The sequence below is a fragment of the Camellia sinensis genome, chromosome 11, assembly GCF_055761805.1.
Source record: "Camellia sinensis isolate YWXY chromosome 11, ASM5576180v1, whole genome shotgun sequence".
NCBI lineage: Eukaryota > Viridiplantae > Streptophyta > Magnoliopsida > Ericales > Theaceae > Camellia > Camellia sinensis.
The window spans coordinates 113,965,142-113,986,137 of NC_138971.1; the positions used below are offsets into that span (position 1 = coordinate 113,965,142).

The 20,996-nt window shown below is 43.1% G+C and overlaps 1 protein-coding gene and 2 long non-coding RNA genes across 3 annotated transcripts in view; all 3 read right to left on the bottom strand.

The window, feature by feature from the left end:
• Positions 1-20,996, bottom strand: part of LOC145802081 (uncharacterized) — a 40,304-nt gene that overhangs the window by 10,416 nt on the left and 8,892 nt on the right. The gene's annotated exons all lie outside the window — the stretch shown is intronic.
• On the bottom strand, positions 9,138-9,835 carry LOC145802080 (uncharacterized). Its single transcript, XR_014344350.1, has 2 exons — positions 9,768-9,835; positions 9,138-9,730 (listed from the first exon to the last, which is right to left on the bottom strand). It is a non-coding gene; the product is annotated as an uncharacterized LOC145802080 (long non-coding RNA).
• LOC145802079 (uncharacterized) lies at positions 17,310-20,973 on the bottom strand. The gene has a single exon (XM_082894539.1). It carries the CDS (start codon positions 20,360-20,362, stop codon positions 19,580-19,582), a length of 783 nt encoding a protein of 260 aa, XP_082750665.1. The 5' UTR covers positions 20,363-20,973; the 3' UTR covers positions 17,310-19,579.

The window sequence follows — 20,996 nt, forward strand, 5'->3', positions numbered from 1 at the left end:
CCATACACATCCCCAGTTAGGACATACGATGGAGAAAGTGTATCAAGTGACCACTTTGACTTTCCTTGTAATGTCATCACTGTGGATGTAAATTTTGAAGAGCGAGAAATACATTTCATTCGCAATCCAGGTGATGATGAGAAAGCAAAAATTGAAGCTAGAAGGGAAGCGGAACATCAGGCAAAAGTAACAGTCTCTTTGAAAGATGAGGGTTTTGAAGCCCATCAAAATTTGATTATTAAAAGAAATCAAATTTCTGGACACCCTTTCCCTAATTGGGTCAAATGGGTTCAGTTCCCATGAGGATATGCAGTACCTCGTTTTCCTTTACATAATGGGACAGGTTGTCCAAGGCGCCATTTGGTTCGTTTCCTTGCACAATGTGGAAACACAGCAAAAAGTCAGGCGTTACTTCTACGGCAATTCGTTCTTTCTTTGGAAGGATGGGCAGCAAATTGGTACTTTAGCCTGCCACCTAATTCAATCCCAGATTGGGACACCATGGCTAATCGATTCTATAGGACATTTTATAAACCATGGCCAATAGAAATTGAGATGTCAGAACATTTGGATGACGAAGGTACATCTTCTCAAACATATGATTTCATAGAAGGCACAATTGAGGAGAAGATTAAAACTGCTCTTGATCTTCGAGAGATGGGCACTTATCGCCCAAGGGATTTGTTCCCTTTATGGGTAGAGCAAACACCATTTCCTGAAGGATACGAACTTCCAAATTTTGTCCTATATGAAGGGTATGGAGATCCTCAAAAACATATTAGGCGTTTTTTGAAACAGTGTGGGGAAACAGCTCAAAATCAAGCACTTTGCCTAAAATAATTCCCCTTTTCTTTGGAGGGGATCGCCTTTGACTGGTATTGCTCCCTCAATGGAGTCGTGGTGCCTAGTTGGGAGGCCATGAAGAATGGTTTTGAAGAATCTCAATGCTTTTATAGGCGTGACTCCCGGTACCTAAGAAATGGGAGAAGAATGCAGCTCCAGGAAGATGGAGAAGTGACTGATGATGATGATCACCCTGCAGTTGGACCAGTTAACATGGTCCAAATAAGTGAGGGAATAAAGGAAGTTGAGGTCAACAAAAAGGCGGTTGCTGAAGTATGCCAGACTTACTTGACCTGCCGGAGGAAGTTACGAAATCCTCAAGACCCTCAAACATCAGAAGTTCCACAGGTTTTACTGGAGGAAGAGCAAGTGAAATATGATGTACTAGCTCATCTAAAGAAAATTCCAGCATTGTTGAGCGTATATGATGCACTGAAGATGTCTCCAGAGCATCGAAAATCTTTAATATATGCCCTGTCCAAGCCAGAGGATTTCCACAAAGAAATTGAGGGTAGAAATCAAGAGAAGACAACTACATGCATGGCTATGGTAACCTTTGATGACAATGACGTGTGCTGAAATGGCAGACCATAATCGGCCTTTGTTTATAACTGGGCTTATCCATGATGTGAAAATTTCTCGAATTTTGGTTGATGAAGGATCTGCAGTAAACCTCCTGCCTCGAAGGGCCTTAAACCTGTTAGGGATTCGAATTTCACAACTACGCCCAAATCGTCTGGTCATTCAAGGATTTAATCAGAATGAACAACGCCCAATGGGAAAGATTGAATTGCGAACCAAGTTTGGAGATATTGAAGAAAGCACTGAGTTCTTGGTCATTGATGTAGACACCTCCTACAATGCTTTGCTTGGGAGACCATGGATGCATAATCATCATGCAGTGCCATCAACTTATCACCAATGTATCAAGTACCCGTTGCCTTCACCCAAAAAAGAGGGGACAATTGTGGCTGACAATGATCCATTTGGAGAAGTAGAGGCTTATTATGCTGATGCTCGCTTCTATACAAAGACTTCACAAAGAAAGGGAAAAGATGTGAAAAAGTCTGAAAATACTCCGAATGTCAAAGACACTCTAGAGTCTACTCCAGTTTCAACAAAAAAAACTTTTCGATATGTGCCAAAGCCGAAAGGAAACTGGGGGCAAAGGCTCTAGCCCCAATAAATCCAATTTTGGATCTCAAGGGTGAGTTCACGTTGCCATTAAGGAGGACAAAATGCACCTATGTGGAGAAATATAATAAGATTGTGGTCCCTTCTAAAGGAAAAGGGTTGAAACCCATCATATTTCACTCACTTGGAGATGTTGAACAGAAAGTGAAAGTTGAACAAGTGCCAGAAGAAAACATCTCGAGTTTTGAGAAGCCTACCTTCAGTGCAAAAATTACACAGATGTTGGTAAAAGTTGGTTTAGATCCTAAAAAAATACCAAGAACAATGACACCCTTTGACTTTGCATTAACACCTTCACAGAGGCAGGCTATCTAGCAAGGCGGTATTATCACCGCTAGGACAGAAGGGTTAGGCTATCGGGGGGATGAGGAAAAATTTCCAGTAAACATGACTATCACTCAAGATGTGTTGGAAGATGTTAACCAAGGTGAAGCTCAACCTGCACCAATAGAATTTGAAGCAGGAGGCCAAGCCACCGTGGATGACCTTCGTGAAATAAATCTGGGTGATGAAGGAGAAAACAAACCAACCTTCATTAGTGCAAATTTAAAGGAAGAAGAAGCTCGGCAATATATTTCCTTCTTAAGGGAGTATCGTGACATATTTGCATGGAACTACAGTGAGATGCCTGGTCTTAATCCAGAGATTGCAGTCCATAAGCTTGCAATTCACCTTGAGAAACGGCCAGTTAAACAGCCTCAGAGGCGAACTCGACCAGAGCTTACAACCCAAATTGAAGCCGAAGTCAACAAGCTTATCAATGCAGGATTCATCAAGGAAGTCCAATATCCAACCTGGCTAGCAAACATAGTGCCAGTCAAGAAAAAGAATGGTCAAATCAGGGTCTGCATCGATTTCCGTGATCTTAATGAGGCTTGTCCTAAAGATGACTTTCCCTTGCCCATCACTGAGCTTCTTGTAGATGCAACTACTGGGTATGAAACCTTGTCTTTTATGGACAGATACTCAGGATACAATCAAATCCGAATGGCACCTAAAGATGAAGAAATGACTGCATTCAGTACTCCGAGAAGAGTCTTTTGCTATAAGGTAATGCCTTTTGGCCTGAAAAATGCTGGGGCCACGTATCAAAGGGCGATGACTGTAATTTTCAGTGATATGCTCCATGACACCATTGAATGCTATGTTGATGATCTTGTTGTCAAGACGAAGGAGAAGGAAAACCATGTGGAAGATTTGAGAAGAATCTTCGAACGTTTGAGGAGATACAAACTCAAGATGAACCCACTAAAATGTGCATTTGGAGTTTCCTCAGGAAAGTTTCTAGGGTTTGTGGTTCGAAACAAAGGGATTGAAATTGACCCTACTAAGATTAAAGCCATTGCTGAAATGCCTCCTCCGCGAAATTTAAGGGAATTGAAGGGGCTACAAGGGAGGTTGGCTTATATCAGAAGATTTATTTCGAACTTGGCTGGTCGATGCCTAGCATTCTCAAGATTGATGAAAAAGGGTGTTCCATTTGAATGGGATCAGTAGTGCCAAAATGCTTTTAATAGTATTAAGGAGTATCTTTTGAAGCCTCCAGTACTCATGAGCCCAATAAAAGGGAAACCACTCTTGTTGTACATAACAACCCTGGATGATTCATTAGGGGCACTGTTGGCACAACACAATGAGCATGGGAAAGAAAATGCCTTCTATTACTTGAGTCGTACTTTGGTTGGACAGAAGTCAATTACTCTCCTATCGAAAAGACATGTCTCGCCTTGGTGTTCGCCTTGCAAAAACTAAAGCACTATGTCTTGGAACACGACGTCAAGTTGATATCAAGAGCAGACCCCTTGCAATATATACTTTCACGGCCCATACTTTCAGGGAAAATTGCAAAGTGGGCTGTAATTCTCCAACAATTCGCAATTGAATATGTTCCCCAAAGAGCTGTAAAGGGGTAGGCTCTAACAGATTTTTTGGCAGCACATCCTATACCTGATGACTCACCTCTAGTAACTGATTTACCAGATGAAGAAGTTATGCAAGTAGAAATTCAGAAAGGATGGGAGATGTATTTTGATGGAGCTTCAAGGAGTCTAGATGGCAAGAAGCAAAAAAATTCTAAAAACAATAAAGCTGGAATTGGAATTGTGTTTGTGACTCCAGACAATGCTATAATCACCCATTCTTTCGCCTTAAGTGAAGGATGCTCCAATAATGAGGCAGAATATGAAGCTGTAATTGCTGGATTAGAATTGGCATTACAAATTCCTATTGAAGAACTCTCAATTTATGGAGATTCGGAACTGGTGGTAAAGCAACTCCGTGGAGAATACATTGTTAAGAAAACAAGTCTCATCCCGTATCATGAAAGGGCTGATCAATTGCTTTCGCAATTCAGGAAAACATATATTTTCCACTTGAAGAGAAGAACAAATGCTCGAGCTGATTCACTTGCAAGTTTGGCTACATCACTCACCCTACTAGATAGCAAAACAATTACTATCACGGTAGGTGAAAGAAGGGTGTTACAACCTTTAAAAGAAGTTTTTGACTTGGTTCCAATCTTGGTCGTCACCACGAAAGGAGAAAACGAGGAGGATTGGCGGGAACCATTCATTGCTTACCTCCAACATGGTAGGCTACCTGAAGATAAAGTAAAAAGAATTGAAGCGAGACGCAGGGCTACCAAATTCGTCCTGTGGAAAAATGGAACGTTATACAAAAGGTCTTTGGATGGAATGTACATGCGGTGTATAGCCAAGGAGCGTATTGAAGAGGTAATGGTAGAAATACATGCAGGTGTTGTTAGCATATTATATTAGCCGAAAGTTTCACTAAGGTCTGTCTGTAATCATTTTGTGCCCTCAGGGATTATCTTGTAATTGACTTTCTTGTAAACCCTAATCTTCATTTATAAATAGGGGGTGATATTCTATCATACCCTAAGCTGGTTACTCAAGCTTCATGGTATCAGAGCAGCACCTCTAGGGTTTCGGCTCACCCTCGTTGGTAGACCTTTCCACCAACGACACTCTAGGGTTCGAAGCTTACCTGGGTGGATCATCACTCAGCCGTCAGCTCGTCTCCCTCACCTCGTCGATCTCCTCGCCTTCCTCTGTCGATCGTCACTCAGCCGTCAGCTCCTCAGCTCGTCAATCTCCTCCAGTCATTCGTCGCTCGTCGTCATCATCCTCAGCCTCTGTCTCACTGTGGTATGATCTCAGCCTTGGTATATATAAATATATATATATATATATATCCTGATATATATATAAATATAGCCTGTTATATATATTTATATATAAATACATGTATACATAAATAAATCAATATATATATATAAAAAAAAAAACAAAAACAAAAACAAAACAAAAAAAAAAAAATGATTTCTTAATTTTGTTATGTCTTTATAGTGGTCATTGTGCCTGTTATCTCACTACCACCTTCCGGGTTTGTGATTTCCACTAGTTTTGTTGCGGGTTTGGTATTATTGTATCCATGACAGATTCCACCAGTGTGTCCCCTTCTTCTCAAACACCAAAGAGTGAGAGTCCCATTCTACCTACTACCATGACTGAGAACCCCAACCCTAGTCTGAAAATCACCACCTCTCTATTTAATGGTCAGAACTACCTAGCATGGTCTCAAAGTTTGACTATGTTTTTGAAAAGCAGAGGGAAGATGGGGTATGTTGATGGCAGGATACAGGCACCTAGTACCACTGACTCAGGTTATGACCAATGGGAGATTACCAACTCTTTGATTATGAGTTGGCTTATCCATTCGATGGTTCCAGAACTTGGTGAGGGCTACTTGTCTATGGAGACTGCCCAGGACGTTTGGGAGGCTGTGGCTGTTACCTATTCCCGCAAAAGAAATTTTTCACAAGCATTTGAGTTGCGCCGATCTATTGAGAGCTCACTTCAGGGGGAGCAGACTGTTCTTCAGTACTTCACTTTCCTCACCAACGGCTGGAAACGCCTTGACCACCTGGAAGACTATAAGCCCGTTTGCCCTGCTGATTCTGTCAGGTACAAGAAGTTCATCGCACGGGAACGGGTCTTTAAATTTTTGGCCGGCCTAAATGTGGAGTATGATCCAGTTAGGGATCGAGTTCTGAGTATAGACACTCTTCCTTCACTTCAGGAGACATTTGCCTATGTACAAAATGAGGAGAGTCGTCGGTCTGCTATGATGTCCCCTGTTTCTACTGACCGTTTCGCATTACTGTCTACTCCTCGAGATGGCCTCAGCCTGCCTCCTCCGTCTGCTGCTAAGGAGTCTGTATTCTGTGATTATTGCAAGAAGCCGCGGCATACTCGTGAGACGTGTTGGAAGCTTCATGGGACTCCATCCGGGGGTCGAGGTGATCGGTCTGGTTCTCGAGGAGGTCGGTCAGGCCAATCTCGAGGACGTGGTTCCTATTCCCGGGCTCATCAGTCCAGTGCCGTTGATACCCTTGATTCTAATTCTACTTCTGTTACCCAAGCTTCTGATACTGAGCTGGAGGATGCTTTGCGCCAATTGTTGGACCGCCGATCTTCTACTGCTCTCAGTACCGCTTCCTCGTCCTTTGCCCGCTCAGGTAACTTAGCTTCTTCTCCTTGTGCTTTCCTGTGTCATACAACTTTGCCTTGGATTATTGATTCTGGTGCCTCAGATCATATGTCTGGCTCCTCTGATCTTTTCTCTGTCTATAAGCCCTCTTCAGGTCAGGACAAAGTTAGGATTGCCGATGGTACTGTTTCTTCCATTTCTGGAAAAGGTTTAGTCCAAGTCACTCCTACCATACATCTATCTTCTGTTCTCCATGTTCCCAAGTTTTCTGTTAATCTGTTATCCTTAAGTCGTCTTACCCAGGATTTGAATTGTAGTGTGACGTTTTTTTCTGATCATTGTCTTTTTCAGGACCTTGTCACGGGGAGGACGATTGGCAGTCTTAGTGCAGAAAATGGTCTCTACTTCCTAGATCAACCGGACAAACTTGCTTATTCTTCCACCACGTCTTCTACTACCCCCGCTGATTTATGGCTGTGGCATCGGCGTCTTGGGCATCCCTCATTTCATTTACTTAAGCATTTATTTCCTTCTAGTTTCACAAATCATCACGTGTCTGACTTTCTTTGTGAGTCTTGTCAACTTGGCAAACAACATAGAGCTTCTTTTGCTCCCAGTTTGAATAAAAGTTTCGTTCATTTTTCATTAATACATTCTGATGTTTGGTGTAAGAAATAATGTATAGAGAAAGAGAGAGAATAAATTGTATGTATTATTATTGATTGATATTTTGATATCTATTACAATGATTCATGATTCCTATATATAGAAGAGGGTGAGTGTGTAGTAGGTAAGGAGTAGGTGAAGTGGAGGTGGTAGTGGTGTAGTGGGTTAGGTTTAGTGGAGTAGGTTTAAGTGGGTGAAGTAGGTGGAGAGTAGGTGGATTTTAACAGCCCCCCGCAAACTCAAGGGGGATAGGAACTAACCAACTTGAGTTTGGAGAGAGTAACAAAACAAGAAAATACATAAAAATAAAAGAGGATAGGTGACACTGTATGGTCGTGTCAGACCATTGGTGAAGACACTGTATGGTGGTGTCATAACGTTGTAGAGGACACTGTATGGTGGTGTCATAACGTTGTAGATGACACTGTATGGGGGTGTCATAACGTGGTAGAGGACACTGTATGGTGGTGTCAGACCGATGTAGAAGACAGTTTATGGGGTCATGTCGGACCGTTGTAGAAGACAGTTTATGGGGTCATGTCGGACCGTTGTAGCAGACAATGTGGTGACAGTTGTTGTGACAGTTTACGGAGTCTTGCTGGACCCTTGTAGAAACTAACCGGAATCAATGTCGGGACAGTTTACAGAGTCTTGTCGGACCCTTGTAGAAACTAACCGGAATCTATGTCGGGACAGTTTACAGAGTCTTGTCGGACCCTTGTAGAAACTAACCGGAATCTATGTCGGGACAGTTTACAGAGTCTTGTCGGACCCTTGTAGAAACTAACCGGAATCTATGTCGGGACAGTTTACAGAGTCTTGTCGGACCCATAAAGGAGCTAACCGGAATCAATGTCGGGACAGTTTACAGAGTCTTGTCGGACCCCTAAAAAGTCGCACCCTCAAAAGGTGTGCCCAATCTTTCAAAAGGCGTGCCATCAAAAGGCGTGCCCAATCCATAAAAAGGCGTGCCATCAAAAGGCGTGCCCAATTCATCAAAAGGTGTGCCGGACATGATGGCGAGGCACGTGAGTGCCTTGGTTGGCGCGCCCGTTTGTCGTCTGTCGGCAAGTGGCGCGCGAGGCGCGGATCGGCCCTGGCTATTTAAACCAAGGTTGAGGCAGAGGCTGAGGCAGACAAAAAACTTCTGAAAATCCTCTGAAAAAACTCTTCGTTGTGCTGAGAGAGAGAGTCTGTAACACTCTGTTGCGAGAGATATTCTGTAACACTCTGTTGCCCAGAAAATGGCCTCGTCTTCCCGGAGTCTGCTCACTCTCTTTCCAGACCTCAACGAGTCAACAAGAGAGAAAACTGGTGCGGTGGCACTGGAACCTCAACCAAGCGCCCCGGAGTTTGCTCCGTTGAACTTTCCGATGCGGTCGGTGGAGCAAAAAATGGCAGTGCAAACGGATGTGGAGGCTAATCAGTATACTTTGAAGGCATGTGTGGAGTCCATGACGGCGGTCACAAACTTGTCGCACCGGCTGCAGAGTAGGACAAATGAGGTGCAGCAATTAAACTCCCAGCTGGCTCTGCTCCAACGCATGTATAAGGATGCGCGAGCAGAGATAAGTGTGCTAAAGGCGGAAAACAAGGAGCTGAAGCGGAAGGCCAGTTTTATGTTCCGATTTGGAGGGCCGCCATATGCTGCAGTGGAGGAGCAGGGAGTAGTGATCATGCCCAGTGGAGTGGGAAACACGGAGGCAACACCGGTAAGGGCCGCCCAAGACGGTGGCAAGAAGAAAAGACCGGCGGAATAGGCGAGAAGAAAAATCCCACTGTTCCGATTTGTGTTGGTTGTGTTTTGTTTTGTTTTGTGTTTTTTTTATTTTTATTTTTTTTATATTTTTTTTTATTTTTATGGTGTAAAACGCTGATCGGGGTTGATCCCCGGCATGAAGAAATGACAAGTTTGTAAAATGTTGTTTTTTTTTTTTTTTTTTTTTTTGTTTTTGTTTTTGTTTTGGGAGTGGTTTGTTGAAAAAATAAAAATAAAATGAAAGAAAACAAGGGAGAAAGAAAATAGATAAAAAATATTTATAGATGGATTATATGAAAAACATCAGTGCGATTGTTTCAAAATAAAGTGGGGTATTTAAAAAAGAGGAAAAGTGACTTGGAAAAAATAAATAAAAATAAGTGATTTTTGAAATCAAATGGAGGAAAGAGAGGGACAAACCCATGTGATAAAGTGGAGAGAGAGTCGGTGAGTGGGGTGCAAAAGGTGAAGGAGAAATAATGGATTGAAAATGGTTTGGGTCAAAAGTGGACACTGTTAGTGGGGAACATGAGTGCATTGATTATTTGATATAATAATAATAATAATAAAAATAAAAAGTTAGAACAGTTGGAGAGAATGAGTGGAGTATGGTAAGGGTTTCATCCAAAGCCAAAATTCCTGCAGCGAATCACTTCGCAAATCCTAGTATGAGCTTTTTCTCTTTCCAGGCTTATTCATGAATTTCCTGGTGATTTCAAGAGCCTCTGGTGGCATTGTGGCAGAGAACACCCCAACCTGGATTTTGGGTGGCAGCAACTGAGAACACCCCAACCTGGATTTTGGGTGGCAGCAACTGGAAAATATCATAGATCTGATTTTTAAAAACCTCGTGACAGCATTTGATCAGCTTCATCCAAGACAAACATTTTGATGTAAACAGGGCGAAGTGATTGTCTCCGCAACATGTCAAACACACGACCAGGAGTACCAACAACAACATGAACCCCACTGGAGAGAATGCGCTGATCTTCGCGCACACTAGTCCCTCCAACACAAGCATGAACCTTCACACTTTGCTGGGCAAGTTCAAGAGTGGGTGGAAGAACCAAAGCTTGGCACTCAACCAAGCTATAATCTAGCTGCTGCAGAATTCCAGAGCAGAATGTTGCAGTGTTTCCAGTTCCAGACTGTCTCGTCATATGAGGTGAAGAATTCTTCTCCATCAGCCTCACACATGACTACAGTTGCACAAATCTTTGTTGATTTTATTAGCGGAATAGGTTGAGGTCCGGCGGGCGGCTAAGGTGAGGTTGCCGCCCGCCGGGGAAGCGAAAATACTAGGTTTTAAACCAGCTCTGATACCATGTAAGAAATAATGTATAGAGAAAGAGAGAGAATAAATTGTATGTATTATTATTGATTGATATTTTGATATCTATTACAATGATTCATGATTCCTATATATAGAAGAGGGTGAGTGTGTAGTAGGTAAGGAGTAGGTGAAGTGGAGGTGGTAGTGGTGTAGTGGGTTAGGTTTAGTGGAGTAGGTGAGGTGGTAGTGGTGTAGTGGGTTAGGTTTAGTGGAGTAGGTGAGGTGGTAGTGGTGTAGTGGGTTAGGTTTAGTGGAGTAGGTTTAAGTGGGTGAAGTAGGTGGAGAGTAGGTGGATTTTAACATTTGGGGTCCCTCTCGTGTTCTGTCTGTGAAAGGTCATCGCTGGTTTGTTACATTTATTGATGATTTTTCTCGTGCTACTTGGGTGTATCTCATGAAAGATAAGAGTGAGGTTTTCTCTGTGTTTCGCACTTTTCATAAGATGATTTGTACTCAGTTTGGGGCCACTATCAAAATATTTCGTTCTGATAATGGCGGGGAATACATAGATTCTGGGTTAGGACAATATTTCTCTACTCATGGCATTATCCATCAGACCTCTTGCACCAATACCCCTCAACAAAATGGGGTGGCCGAACGCAAGAATCGGCATCTTCTTGACATGGCTCGGTGCATGTGTTTTTTTATGAATGTGCCTCGGCCCTATTGGGGCGACGTTGTTCTCACCGCTGCCCATCTTATTAATCGTCTCCCTACCCAAGTCTTGGACAAACAGGCTCCGCTTCACGTCCTCCTCGGTTCTCCGTCCTTGTTTTCTATTCCTCCCAAAATATTTGGTTGTGTCTGTTTTGTCCATAATCACTCTCCCTCTCGTGGTAAGTTGGACCCTCGCTCCCTCAAATGTGTTTTCCTTGGTTACTCTCCTACTCAAAAGGGGTATAAATGTTACCACCCTTCTTCTCGTAAGTGGTTTGTGTCCATGGATGTAACTTTCATAGAGTCCCAGTCCTATTTCTTGTCCTCTCCGGGGTCACCGTCCTCATTTCCGGGTGAGCCTTGGTGTGAAGTGAGTCCTGTGCCTCCTATGGTGGAACCAGTTCCTGTGCCTCCTATGGTGGAACCAGTTGTTCTTGCACCACCCTCTACTACTGTGCTTCCTATGGTGGAACCAGTTGTTCTTGCACCCCCCTCTTCTACTGGGACTATAGAACCCACTGGCACCAAGAATAAGGACGGGCATGTTTATGTCCGGGACATAGATAGAAAACAAGTTAACTGGATACACGGGACCGTTTCTGCTACTCCACTGCTATCTCCTGCTTCTGATGAGAGTCTAGGTAACTTTGAATCTCTTGAGTCCATTGATCTTGATGTTCCTATTGCCAAGAGGAAGGGTGTGAGATCTTGTACTCAACATCCTATCTCACAGTTTGTATCATACTCTCATTTGTCATCCTCATATAGAGCGTTTGTGTCCAATATTTCCTCTGTTAGCATTCCTAACCATTTTCAGGATGCTCTTGCTACCTCTGAGTGGAAACTAGCCATGATTGAAGAAATGAAAGCACTTAGGAAGAATGGCACTTGGGAATTGACTGAGTTACCTACGGGCAAACGACCTGTGGGATGTAAATGGGTATATACTGTGAAACACAAAGCAGATGGGTCTATTGAGCGTTACAAGGCAAGACTTGTGGCAAAAGGGTTTAGCAATGCATGCGTTTTCCTTTGTCTAGATTCAAAAGAATGCATATAATTTTAAGATTCAACTAAAATTATTCACAGTTATTTGATCTATTATGGACAATTACAAAAATTATGTATACTCAGACATATGGCATTGATTATCAGGAGACCTTCGCACCAGTGGCTAAAATGAATTCAGTCAGAGTACTTCTCTCTCTAGCAGCTAATCTAGATTGGCCGCTTTATCAATTTGATGTCAAGAATGCTTTTCTCCATGGTGACCTCGAAGAAGAAGTATATATGGACATTCCTCCGGGTTTTGAGGATCATCAAACAGAAGGCAAAGTATGCAAACTACGGAAGTCATTATATGGTCTCAAACAGTCTCCAAGGGCTTGGTTTGAGAGATTCACTCAGGCTATGTTTAAATATGGCTTCAAACAAAGTCAGGCAGATCACACATTGTTTGTGAAACATTCCTCACGCGGTAAGACTACAGCACTTATTGTTTATGTAGATGACATAGTTCTTACAGGCAATGATAGTGGGGAAATACCTCTGTTGAAGAAATATTTAGCTAAAGAATTTGAAATCAAAGACTTGGGAAGCTTGAAGTATTTTCTGGGAATTGAAGTTGCTCGCTCTAAGGATGGGATATTTATCTCACAGAGAAAATATGTGCTTGACCTGTTGAAGGAAACTGGGATGCTTGGCTGTAAGGCATGTGCCACCCCACTGGAACCCAATCAGAAATTGGGGGATGATGAAGGAGGAGAAGTTGTGGATAGGGGGAGCTATCAACGATTAGTGGGTAAGCTCATTTACCTATCTCACTCCCGTCCTGATATTGCTGTTGCTGTCAGTGTAGTTAGTCAGTTTATGCATGCTCCTCATCAGATTCACTTTGATGCTGTCATGAGAATCTTGAGGTATTTGAAGTCTGCTCCTGGTAAGGGTCTGTATTTTTCAAAATATGATCATCTTCGTGTAGAAGCCTATACAGATGCTGACTGGGCTGGGTCAGTAACTGATAGGAGATCAACTTCAGGGTATTGCACATTTGTTGGCGGCAACCTAGTTACTTGGAGGAGTAAGAAACAGAATGTGGTTGCCAGGTCAAGTGCAGAAGCTGAGTTTAGAGCTATGGCACAAGGTGTGTGTGAACTTTTATGGATCAAATTATTGTTGCGTGATCTAGGTATTGATCAGACGGACTCCATGCGGTTATACTGTGATAATAAGGCCGCCATCAACATCGCTCACAATCCAGTTCAACATGACAGGACAAAACATGTTGAGATTGATCGCCACTTCATTAAGGAGAAACTCACTAGTGGTACCATTTGTACTCCTTTTGTCCAGTCTGGTGAACAACTTGCTGACATTCTCACCAAGGGGATTGGGAATAAACCATTTCATGACATATTAGGCAAGCTGGGCATGAGAGATATCTTTGCACCAGCTTGAGGGGGAGTGTTAGCATATTATATTAGCCGAAAGTTTCACTAAGGTCTGTCTGTAATCATTTTGTGCCCTCAGGGATTATCTTGTAATTGACTTTCTTGTAAACCCTAATCTTCATTTATAAATAGGGGGTGATATTCTATCATACCCTAAGCTGGTTACTCAAGCTTCAGGTGTATGTGGGGCACACCAAAGTGGTCCTAAATTACATATGCGGCTAAAACGATTGGGATACTATTGGCCGACTATGATTGCAGATTGCATAGATTATGCTCGAAGATGCCAAGTCTGCCAATTCCATGGGAACTTTCTCCACCAACCCCCAGAGCCTTTACATTTAACTTGTTCTTGGCCATTTGCAGCATGGGGTATGGACATTATTGGTCCTTTTGTACCTCCATCTTCAGCAGGATATCGATACATCCTAGCTGCAACTGACTATTTCTCAAAATGGGCAGAAGCCGTGGCTTTAAAGGATATAAAAAGCACAGTTGTCTCTAAGTTCATCCGAACCCATATCATTTACAGGTTCGGGATTCCAGAAAGTATCATCATGGATAATGGACAGCCATTCAGGAGTGATGCTTTGAACAAGTTATTTGCCAAGTACAAAATCAAAACAACCATTCATCAAGATATCATGCACCTGCCAATGGTTTGGCAGAAGCTTTCAACAAGACACTGTGCAAAATTCTTAAGAAGATGGTGGATAAGAACAAAAAAGCTTGGCACGAAAAGTTACAAGAAGCTTTGTGGGCTTATCGGACTTCGCACAGAACTCCTACTCAAGCAACCCCTTATTTGTTGGTTTTTGGAGGAGAAGCAGTGTTATCACTTGAGGTTCAAATACCATCATTGCGAGTGGCAATACAAGAGTCCCTAACAGAAAATGAAAGTGCAAGAGTGAGGTTGGCTGAGCTGGAGACCCTGGATGAAAGAAGGTTGTATGCTCAACAGAACTTGGAGATCTACCAACAAAGGATGGCAAATGCATTCAATAAAAGAGTGAGGCTTCGTTCCTTTAAAAAAGAGAGACTTGGTACTAATGGTTAGAACACCCATAGTAGTCTCACGAAGAACCAAAGGAAAGCTTGAGCCCAAATGGGAAGGCTATTTGTTGATAATGATGGATGGTGACAGAATTATTCCCCCAACCAATGCAAGGTTCTTAAAGAGATATTACCCTTAAGAAAGCCTGCTAGGTTGAAAACCCGAAAGGGCGGCCTAGGCATAAGTTAGGGCAAAAAAAAAAAAAAAAACTCACCAACGATATTGTATGTGGTTAAACTGCTAAAATATCCCACCTAAATCTAAGGTGGTAAAACATTGGATACTCCTAGCCCGCAAGAGTATAAACTGTGTACGGCCAAACAAAAGTCGAAGACCACCAACGGTATTGTATGTGATTAAACTGCTAAAATACTTCACCGAGATCTAAGGTGATAAAACATTGGATACTCCTGGCCCGCAAGAGTATAAACTGTGAACGGCTAAAATAAGACAAATCAATATATTGTATTGAGAAATTTCATATAACAAATATATCTATCACTGAGCGAAATTTCATAAATACATTATGTTCGGATGAATAACAAAATAAAAGTGCATTCATTCATTAAGAGAAGCCTTAGCCATTTCAAAAGCACGTTCCACAACACTGTGTTGTCCATTCTTCTTCTTGTGTTGGCTCAAAACATTCAGAGCAGTTTGCACGTCTTCTTCTGATTTAGAAACACTCTCGGAAGCTTGTGCAAATCACACATAAAGGATGCATGTTCCGCTTGACGGACACATTCACTGCCAAGGTTTCAAGCCATTGGGGTGAGGGACACATTCACTGCCAAGGATTCAAGCCATTGGGGTGACGGACACAATCACTGCCAAGGTTTCAAGCCATTGGGGTGACGGACACAATCACTGCCAAGGTTTCAAGCAATTGGGGTGACGTTCACTGCCAAGGTTTTAAGCCGTTGGGGTGAAGGACACATTCACTGCCAAAGATTCAAGCCGTTGGGGTGACAGACACATTCACTGCCAAGGATTCAAGCCGTTGGGGTGACGGACACATTCACTACCAAGGTTTCAAGCCATTGGGGTGAAGGACATAATCACTACCAAGGTTTCAAGCCACTGGGGTGACGGACACATTCACTGCCAAGATTTCAAGCCGTTGGGGTGAAGGAGACATTCACTGCCAAGGATTCAAGCCGTTGGGGTGAAAGGACACATTCACTGCCAAGGATTCAAGCCATTGGGGTGACGGACACATTCACTGCCAAGGATTCAAGCCATTGGGGTGACGGACACATTCACTGCTAAGGATTCAAGCCGTTAAGGTGACGGACACATTCACTACCAAGGATTCAAGCCATTGGGGACACATTCACTGCCAAGGTTTCAAGCCGTTGGGGTGACGGACACATTCACTGCCAAGGATTCAAGCCGTTGGGGTGAAAGGACACAATCACTGCCAAGGATTCAAGCCGTTGGGGTGACGGACACATTCACTGCTAAGGATTCAAGCCGTTAAGGTGACGGACACATTCACTGCCAAGGATTCAAGCCATTGGACTGAAGGACATAATCATTGCCAAGGATTCAAGCCATTGGGGTGAAAGGACACAATCACTGCCAAGGATTCAAGCCGTTGGGGTGACGGACACATTCACTGCCAAGGATTCAAGCCATTGGGGTGAAGGACAAAATCAATGCCAAGGATTCAAGCCCTTGGGGTGAAGGACACAATCACTGCCAAGGATTCGAGCCATTGGGGTGAAGGACAAAATCACTGCCAAGGATTCAAGCCCTTGGGGTGAAGGACACAATCACTGCCAAGGATTCAAGCCATTGGGGTGAAGGACAAAATCACTGCCAAGGATTCAAGCCCTTGGGGTGAAAGGACACAATCACCGCCAAGGATTCAAGCCGTTGGGGTGAAGGACACATTCACTGCCAAGGATTCAAGCCGTTAGGGTGACGAACACAGTCACTGCCAAGGATTCAAGTCACTCATTGCCATTAGGCTAGAAGGGGCAATGATACCTGCAAACAAACTCTGACGCCTTGCGGGTTGCCTGTAAAAGAGGGAAAAAGACATGAAATAATCGTTAACCAAAAAAAGAAAGAAATTAGTCATCATGATTCGTACAATTAAAATTCACTTGCACGAATCACGAGGGGGTAAGGCCGATTCGACTTTTAACAAAAAAATTTGGCTAATTGTACAAAGGGCTGCTACTAATACAAAATAAAATAAAAGGTAGCAAGCTTAAAAAAAAAAAAATTTGTTCAAAAAAAAAAAAAAAAAAAAAAAATCTGCTATACAACACAGCAACAAACAGGTTGCTGCTGTAAAAAAAAAGGGGCTGTCTTTGCAAAAGTTTGCTAAATAAATAGATAGTTTGTTCCCCAAATGATAGGCAAAGCAACCTGTGTTGGTTGGTTCTATCAAAAGAATATAAAAACTAAAAAATAAAAAAAGAAAGGAAAAATTCTTGCTGCTTATAACAAAAGAGGGCTCTTTTGTTAGTATAGGGCAAGGACTTTATTTGGGCTAGTTAAGTTCATGATCTAACAGCAAAATATATAAGGGGCAGCAGCTAAAAGGGGTTGCCGTTTTTTTTACATGGTCTTTGTTTGTTAGAGTATTTGGGTCTAGCAAAATGGGCCGTCTTTGTTGCCATCATATAAAAAAAAGTCTGTTTGGTCTGATGACTAGAAGCTATGAAGCACGGACACGGACACGCGACACGACACGGACACGACACGGACACGCCGACACGCAAATTTTCAAAAAATGGGGGACACGACACGCTGGGGACACGTTCAATATATATAATTAATTTTATTTATTATATGTCACAAAATTAGTAAAAAATAATTAAAAAAATATTGAAATAACATAAAATTGCATTCCATCAATACATAACATGTCATTTGAAGCTACCAACCATCATTTGTTACAAAATGCATGAAAATCAAACCACAAAATATAAAATGTAGAAATTTAATGTATAAAGAGAAATGATTGTATTATTGATTGATGTTTGTAATTATTGAATTATTGAATGCTACAATGATTCCTATATATAGAAGAGTAGGTGGTAGTAGGTGGTAGGTGGAGCAGGTGAAGTGGAGGTGGTAGTGGTGTAGTGGGTTTAGTGGAGTAGGTGAGGTGGTAGTGGTGTAGTGGGTTAGGTTTAGTGGAGTAGGTGAGGTGGTAGTGGTGTAGTGGGTTAGGTTTAGTGGGTGAAGTAGGTGATAGGTTTTAACAGCCCCCCGCAAACTCAAGGGGGATAGGAACTAACCAACTTGAGTTTGGAGAGAGTAACAAAACAAGAAAATACATAAAAAATAAAAGAGGATAGGAGACACTGTATGGTCGTGTCAGACTGTTGTAGAAGACCGATGTAGAAGACACTGGCTCGTGTCGGACCGATGTAGAAGACAGTTTATGGGGTCATGTCGGACCGTTGTAGAAGACAGTTTACGGAGTCTTGCTGGACCCTTGTAGAAACTAACCGGAATCAATGTCGGGACAGTTTACAGAGTCTTGTCGGACCCATGAAGGAGCTAACCGGAATCAATGTCGGGACAGTTTACAGAGTCTTGTCGGACCCATAAAGGAGCTAACCGGAATCAATGTCGGGACAGTTTACAGAGTCTTGTCGGACCCATGAAGGAGCTAACCGGAATCAATGTCGGGACAGTTTACAGAGTCTTGTCGGACCCATGAAGGAGCTAACCGGAATCAATGTCGGGACAGTTTACAGAGTCTTGTCGGACCCCTAAAAAGTCGCACCCTCAAAAAGTGTGCCCAATCTTTCAAAAGGCGTGCCATCAAAAGGCGTGCCCAATCCATAAAAAGGCGTGCCATCAAAAGGCGCGCCCAATCCATAAAAATGTGTGCCGGACATTATGGCGAGGCGCGTGACTACCTTGGCTGGCGCGCCCGTTTTGTCGTCTGGCGTCAAGTGGCGCGCGAGGCGCGTATCTGCCCTGGCTATTTAAACCAAGGTTGAGGCGGAGGCTGTGCAAACCAGTCTGAAACCGCTGAACATTGGCATTCTGAAACACTCTGTAAACACTCTGTAACCAACCCGTCTCTGAAACACTCAGCAACCCATAACATGGCCTCTTCTTCCCATCCAGCTACCCAGAACATTTCCTCTTCTTCCCGTGGTCTGCTTACTCTCTTTCCCGACCTCAACGAGTCCACAAGAGAGATAACCGGTGCGGTTGCCCTTGAACCTCAACCAAACACCCCTGAGTTTGCTCCGTTGACCTTTCCTATGCGGTCTGTGGAGCAAAGAATGGCAGCGCAATCAGATATTGAGGCGAATCAGTATACATTGAAGTCATGTGTGGAAACCATGACTGCGGTCACAAACTTGTCGCACCGGCTGCAGAGTAGGACAAATGAGGTGCAGCAGTTAAACGCCCAACTGGCTCTGCTCCAGCGCATGTATAAGGATGCGCAAGCAGAGATAAGTGTGCTAAAGGCGGAAAATAAGGAGCTGAAGCGGAAGGCCACCGTTATGTTCCGATTTGGAGGTCCGCCATATGCTGCAGTGGAGGAGCAGGGTGGAGTGATCGTGCCCAGTGGAGTGGGAAACACGGAGGCAACACCGTCAAGGGCCGCCCAGGACGGAGGCAAGAAGAAAAGACCGGCGAAATAGGCGAAGAAGTGAGGTCGGTGGGTGGCCGTCTGCAGAAAAGAAAACAAACCTTTTGGTGTTGTGTTTTGGTTTGTTGTTGTTGTTGTTGTTGTTGTTTTTTTTTTTTTTTTTTTTTTTTTTTTTGTGTAAAATTGTGATCGGGGTTAATCCCTGAGATGAATAAATTATGGTTTGGTGTGCAAAGCTATATGGTATGAATGGAATTTGAAAAAGATAAAAAATAATGTGAAAGAAAAATAAAGAAAGAAATAATAAAAATATATTTGAAATCAAAATGAAAGATGGGGAAATAAGGAAAGTGGTTTGGAGAAAATAAATAAAAATAATGGATTTTGAAATCAAACGGAGGAGAGAGAGGGGACAAGCCCATGTGAGGGAAAGAGGGGTTTAAAGAAAGTGAGGGAGTGGGTTGAGTAAAAAAAAGGATTGTGGGTTTGAAAGTGGAAAGATGAGAGAGAGAGAGAGAGAGTGAATTTGTTTGCTTTAACAAGATGACAAACTTGGGCACAAGTCTTCCACTGTGAGAATAAACCCATAAGTTCTCTTAAACATCTCCCGAAGACCACCATATTGTTTAACAGAAATGCCACATAGAACTAACACGTAGAATGCCCGCATGGATGCCCACAAGAAGAAACACACAACTGGTTTCCAAGAGAAACAAATTAGTTGCACTGGTTGATTTTTCAGTTCCTTCTGTTGACCTGTCAGTTCACAGGAATTCCTTTGCAGTAACAATTTCCTTGGGGGAGCATCTGGACCATAACCTAATAAAAGAATCACCGGTACAATCAGAATAGCAGGATAAAGGGACAAATGTGTTGCTATAACCCATCCAAAAGCTGCCAATGGAATTTGTCGTGTACAAGCTCCATAAAGTGACAGTATGATGACCAAATTTTCAATTGGAGAAGTAGACAAACCCACACAACTGACTATGGTAAAAGGATTCCATAAGTACACCAGAGCAGCCATATCCCCAGATGAAAGAATCTCTGAATTTTCCAACAGTCCAACAAGGCCTAGTGATTTCAATCTTTGAGAATATGCTTTTTGAAGATTCAGGCCAGTTGAACGAATAAGCATTGCAGTGACAAAATCTGCATAGGGAGACATCGAGGACTGTTTCAACCAGTAACCTTCAGCCAGGCGGCGGAGGGAGGTGAGAGGAGTGGAGACTTTGGGACGAGAGGACATGTCTTGTGTTCTTACATCTGAACACATACACGGCACCGAGACAGTTAGAACAGGTCGGCGGCAGCACATGTAGCTCGCATGAGCAGTGAATGAGAAGGATGATGGATGGACCAACGACGTATTGGGTAGGCGTCGTGGTCAGCAGTCACGGCTGACAGACGCAGCAATATTGCAGGTGCTGGACACGAAGCATGCAAACCATGCGAGTTGGGATGGTCGGCGACGGTGCCCGGAGTTGCAGCAAGGCAATCTGTATCTGCAGTAGGCCGAAATGAAACACTCGTTGCGAGAAGAGTTGGCGTCAATTCGAGCTAGCAGTGGTTTGAGTTGCTGCAGTGGTTGCAGGTTTTGGTAGGTTTTAATTGGTTGAGGTCTGGCGGGCGGTTAAGGCAAAGTTGCCACCCGCCAGAAGGCGAAGAGCACCAAGAGCTTAACCTTGCTCTGATACCATGTAGAAATTTAATGTATAAAGAGAAATGATTGTATTATTGATTGATGTTTGTAATTATTGAATTATTGAATGCTACAATGATTCCTATATATAGAAGAGTAGGTGGTAGTAGGTGGTAGGTGGAGCAGGTGAAGTGGAGGTGGTAGTGGTGTAGTGGGTTTAGTGGAGTAGGTGAGGTGGTAGTGGTGTAGTGGGTTAGGTTTAGTGGAGTAGGTGAGGTGGTAGTGGTGTAGTGGGTTAGGTTTAGTGGGT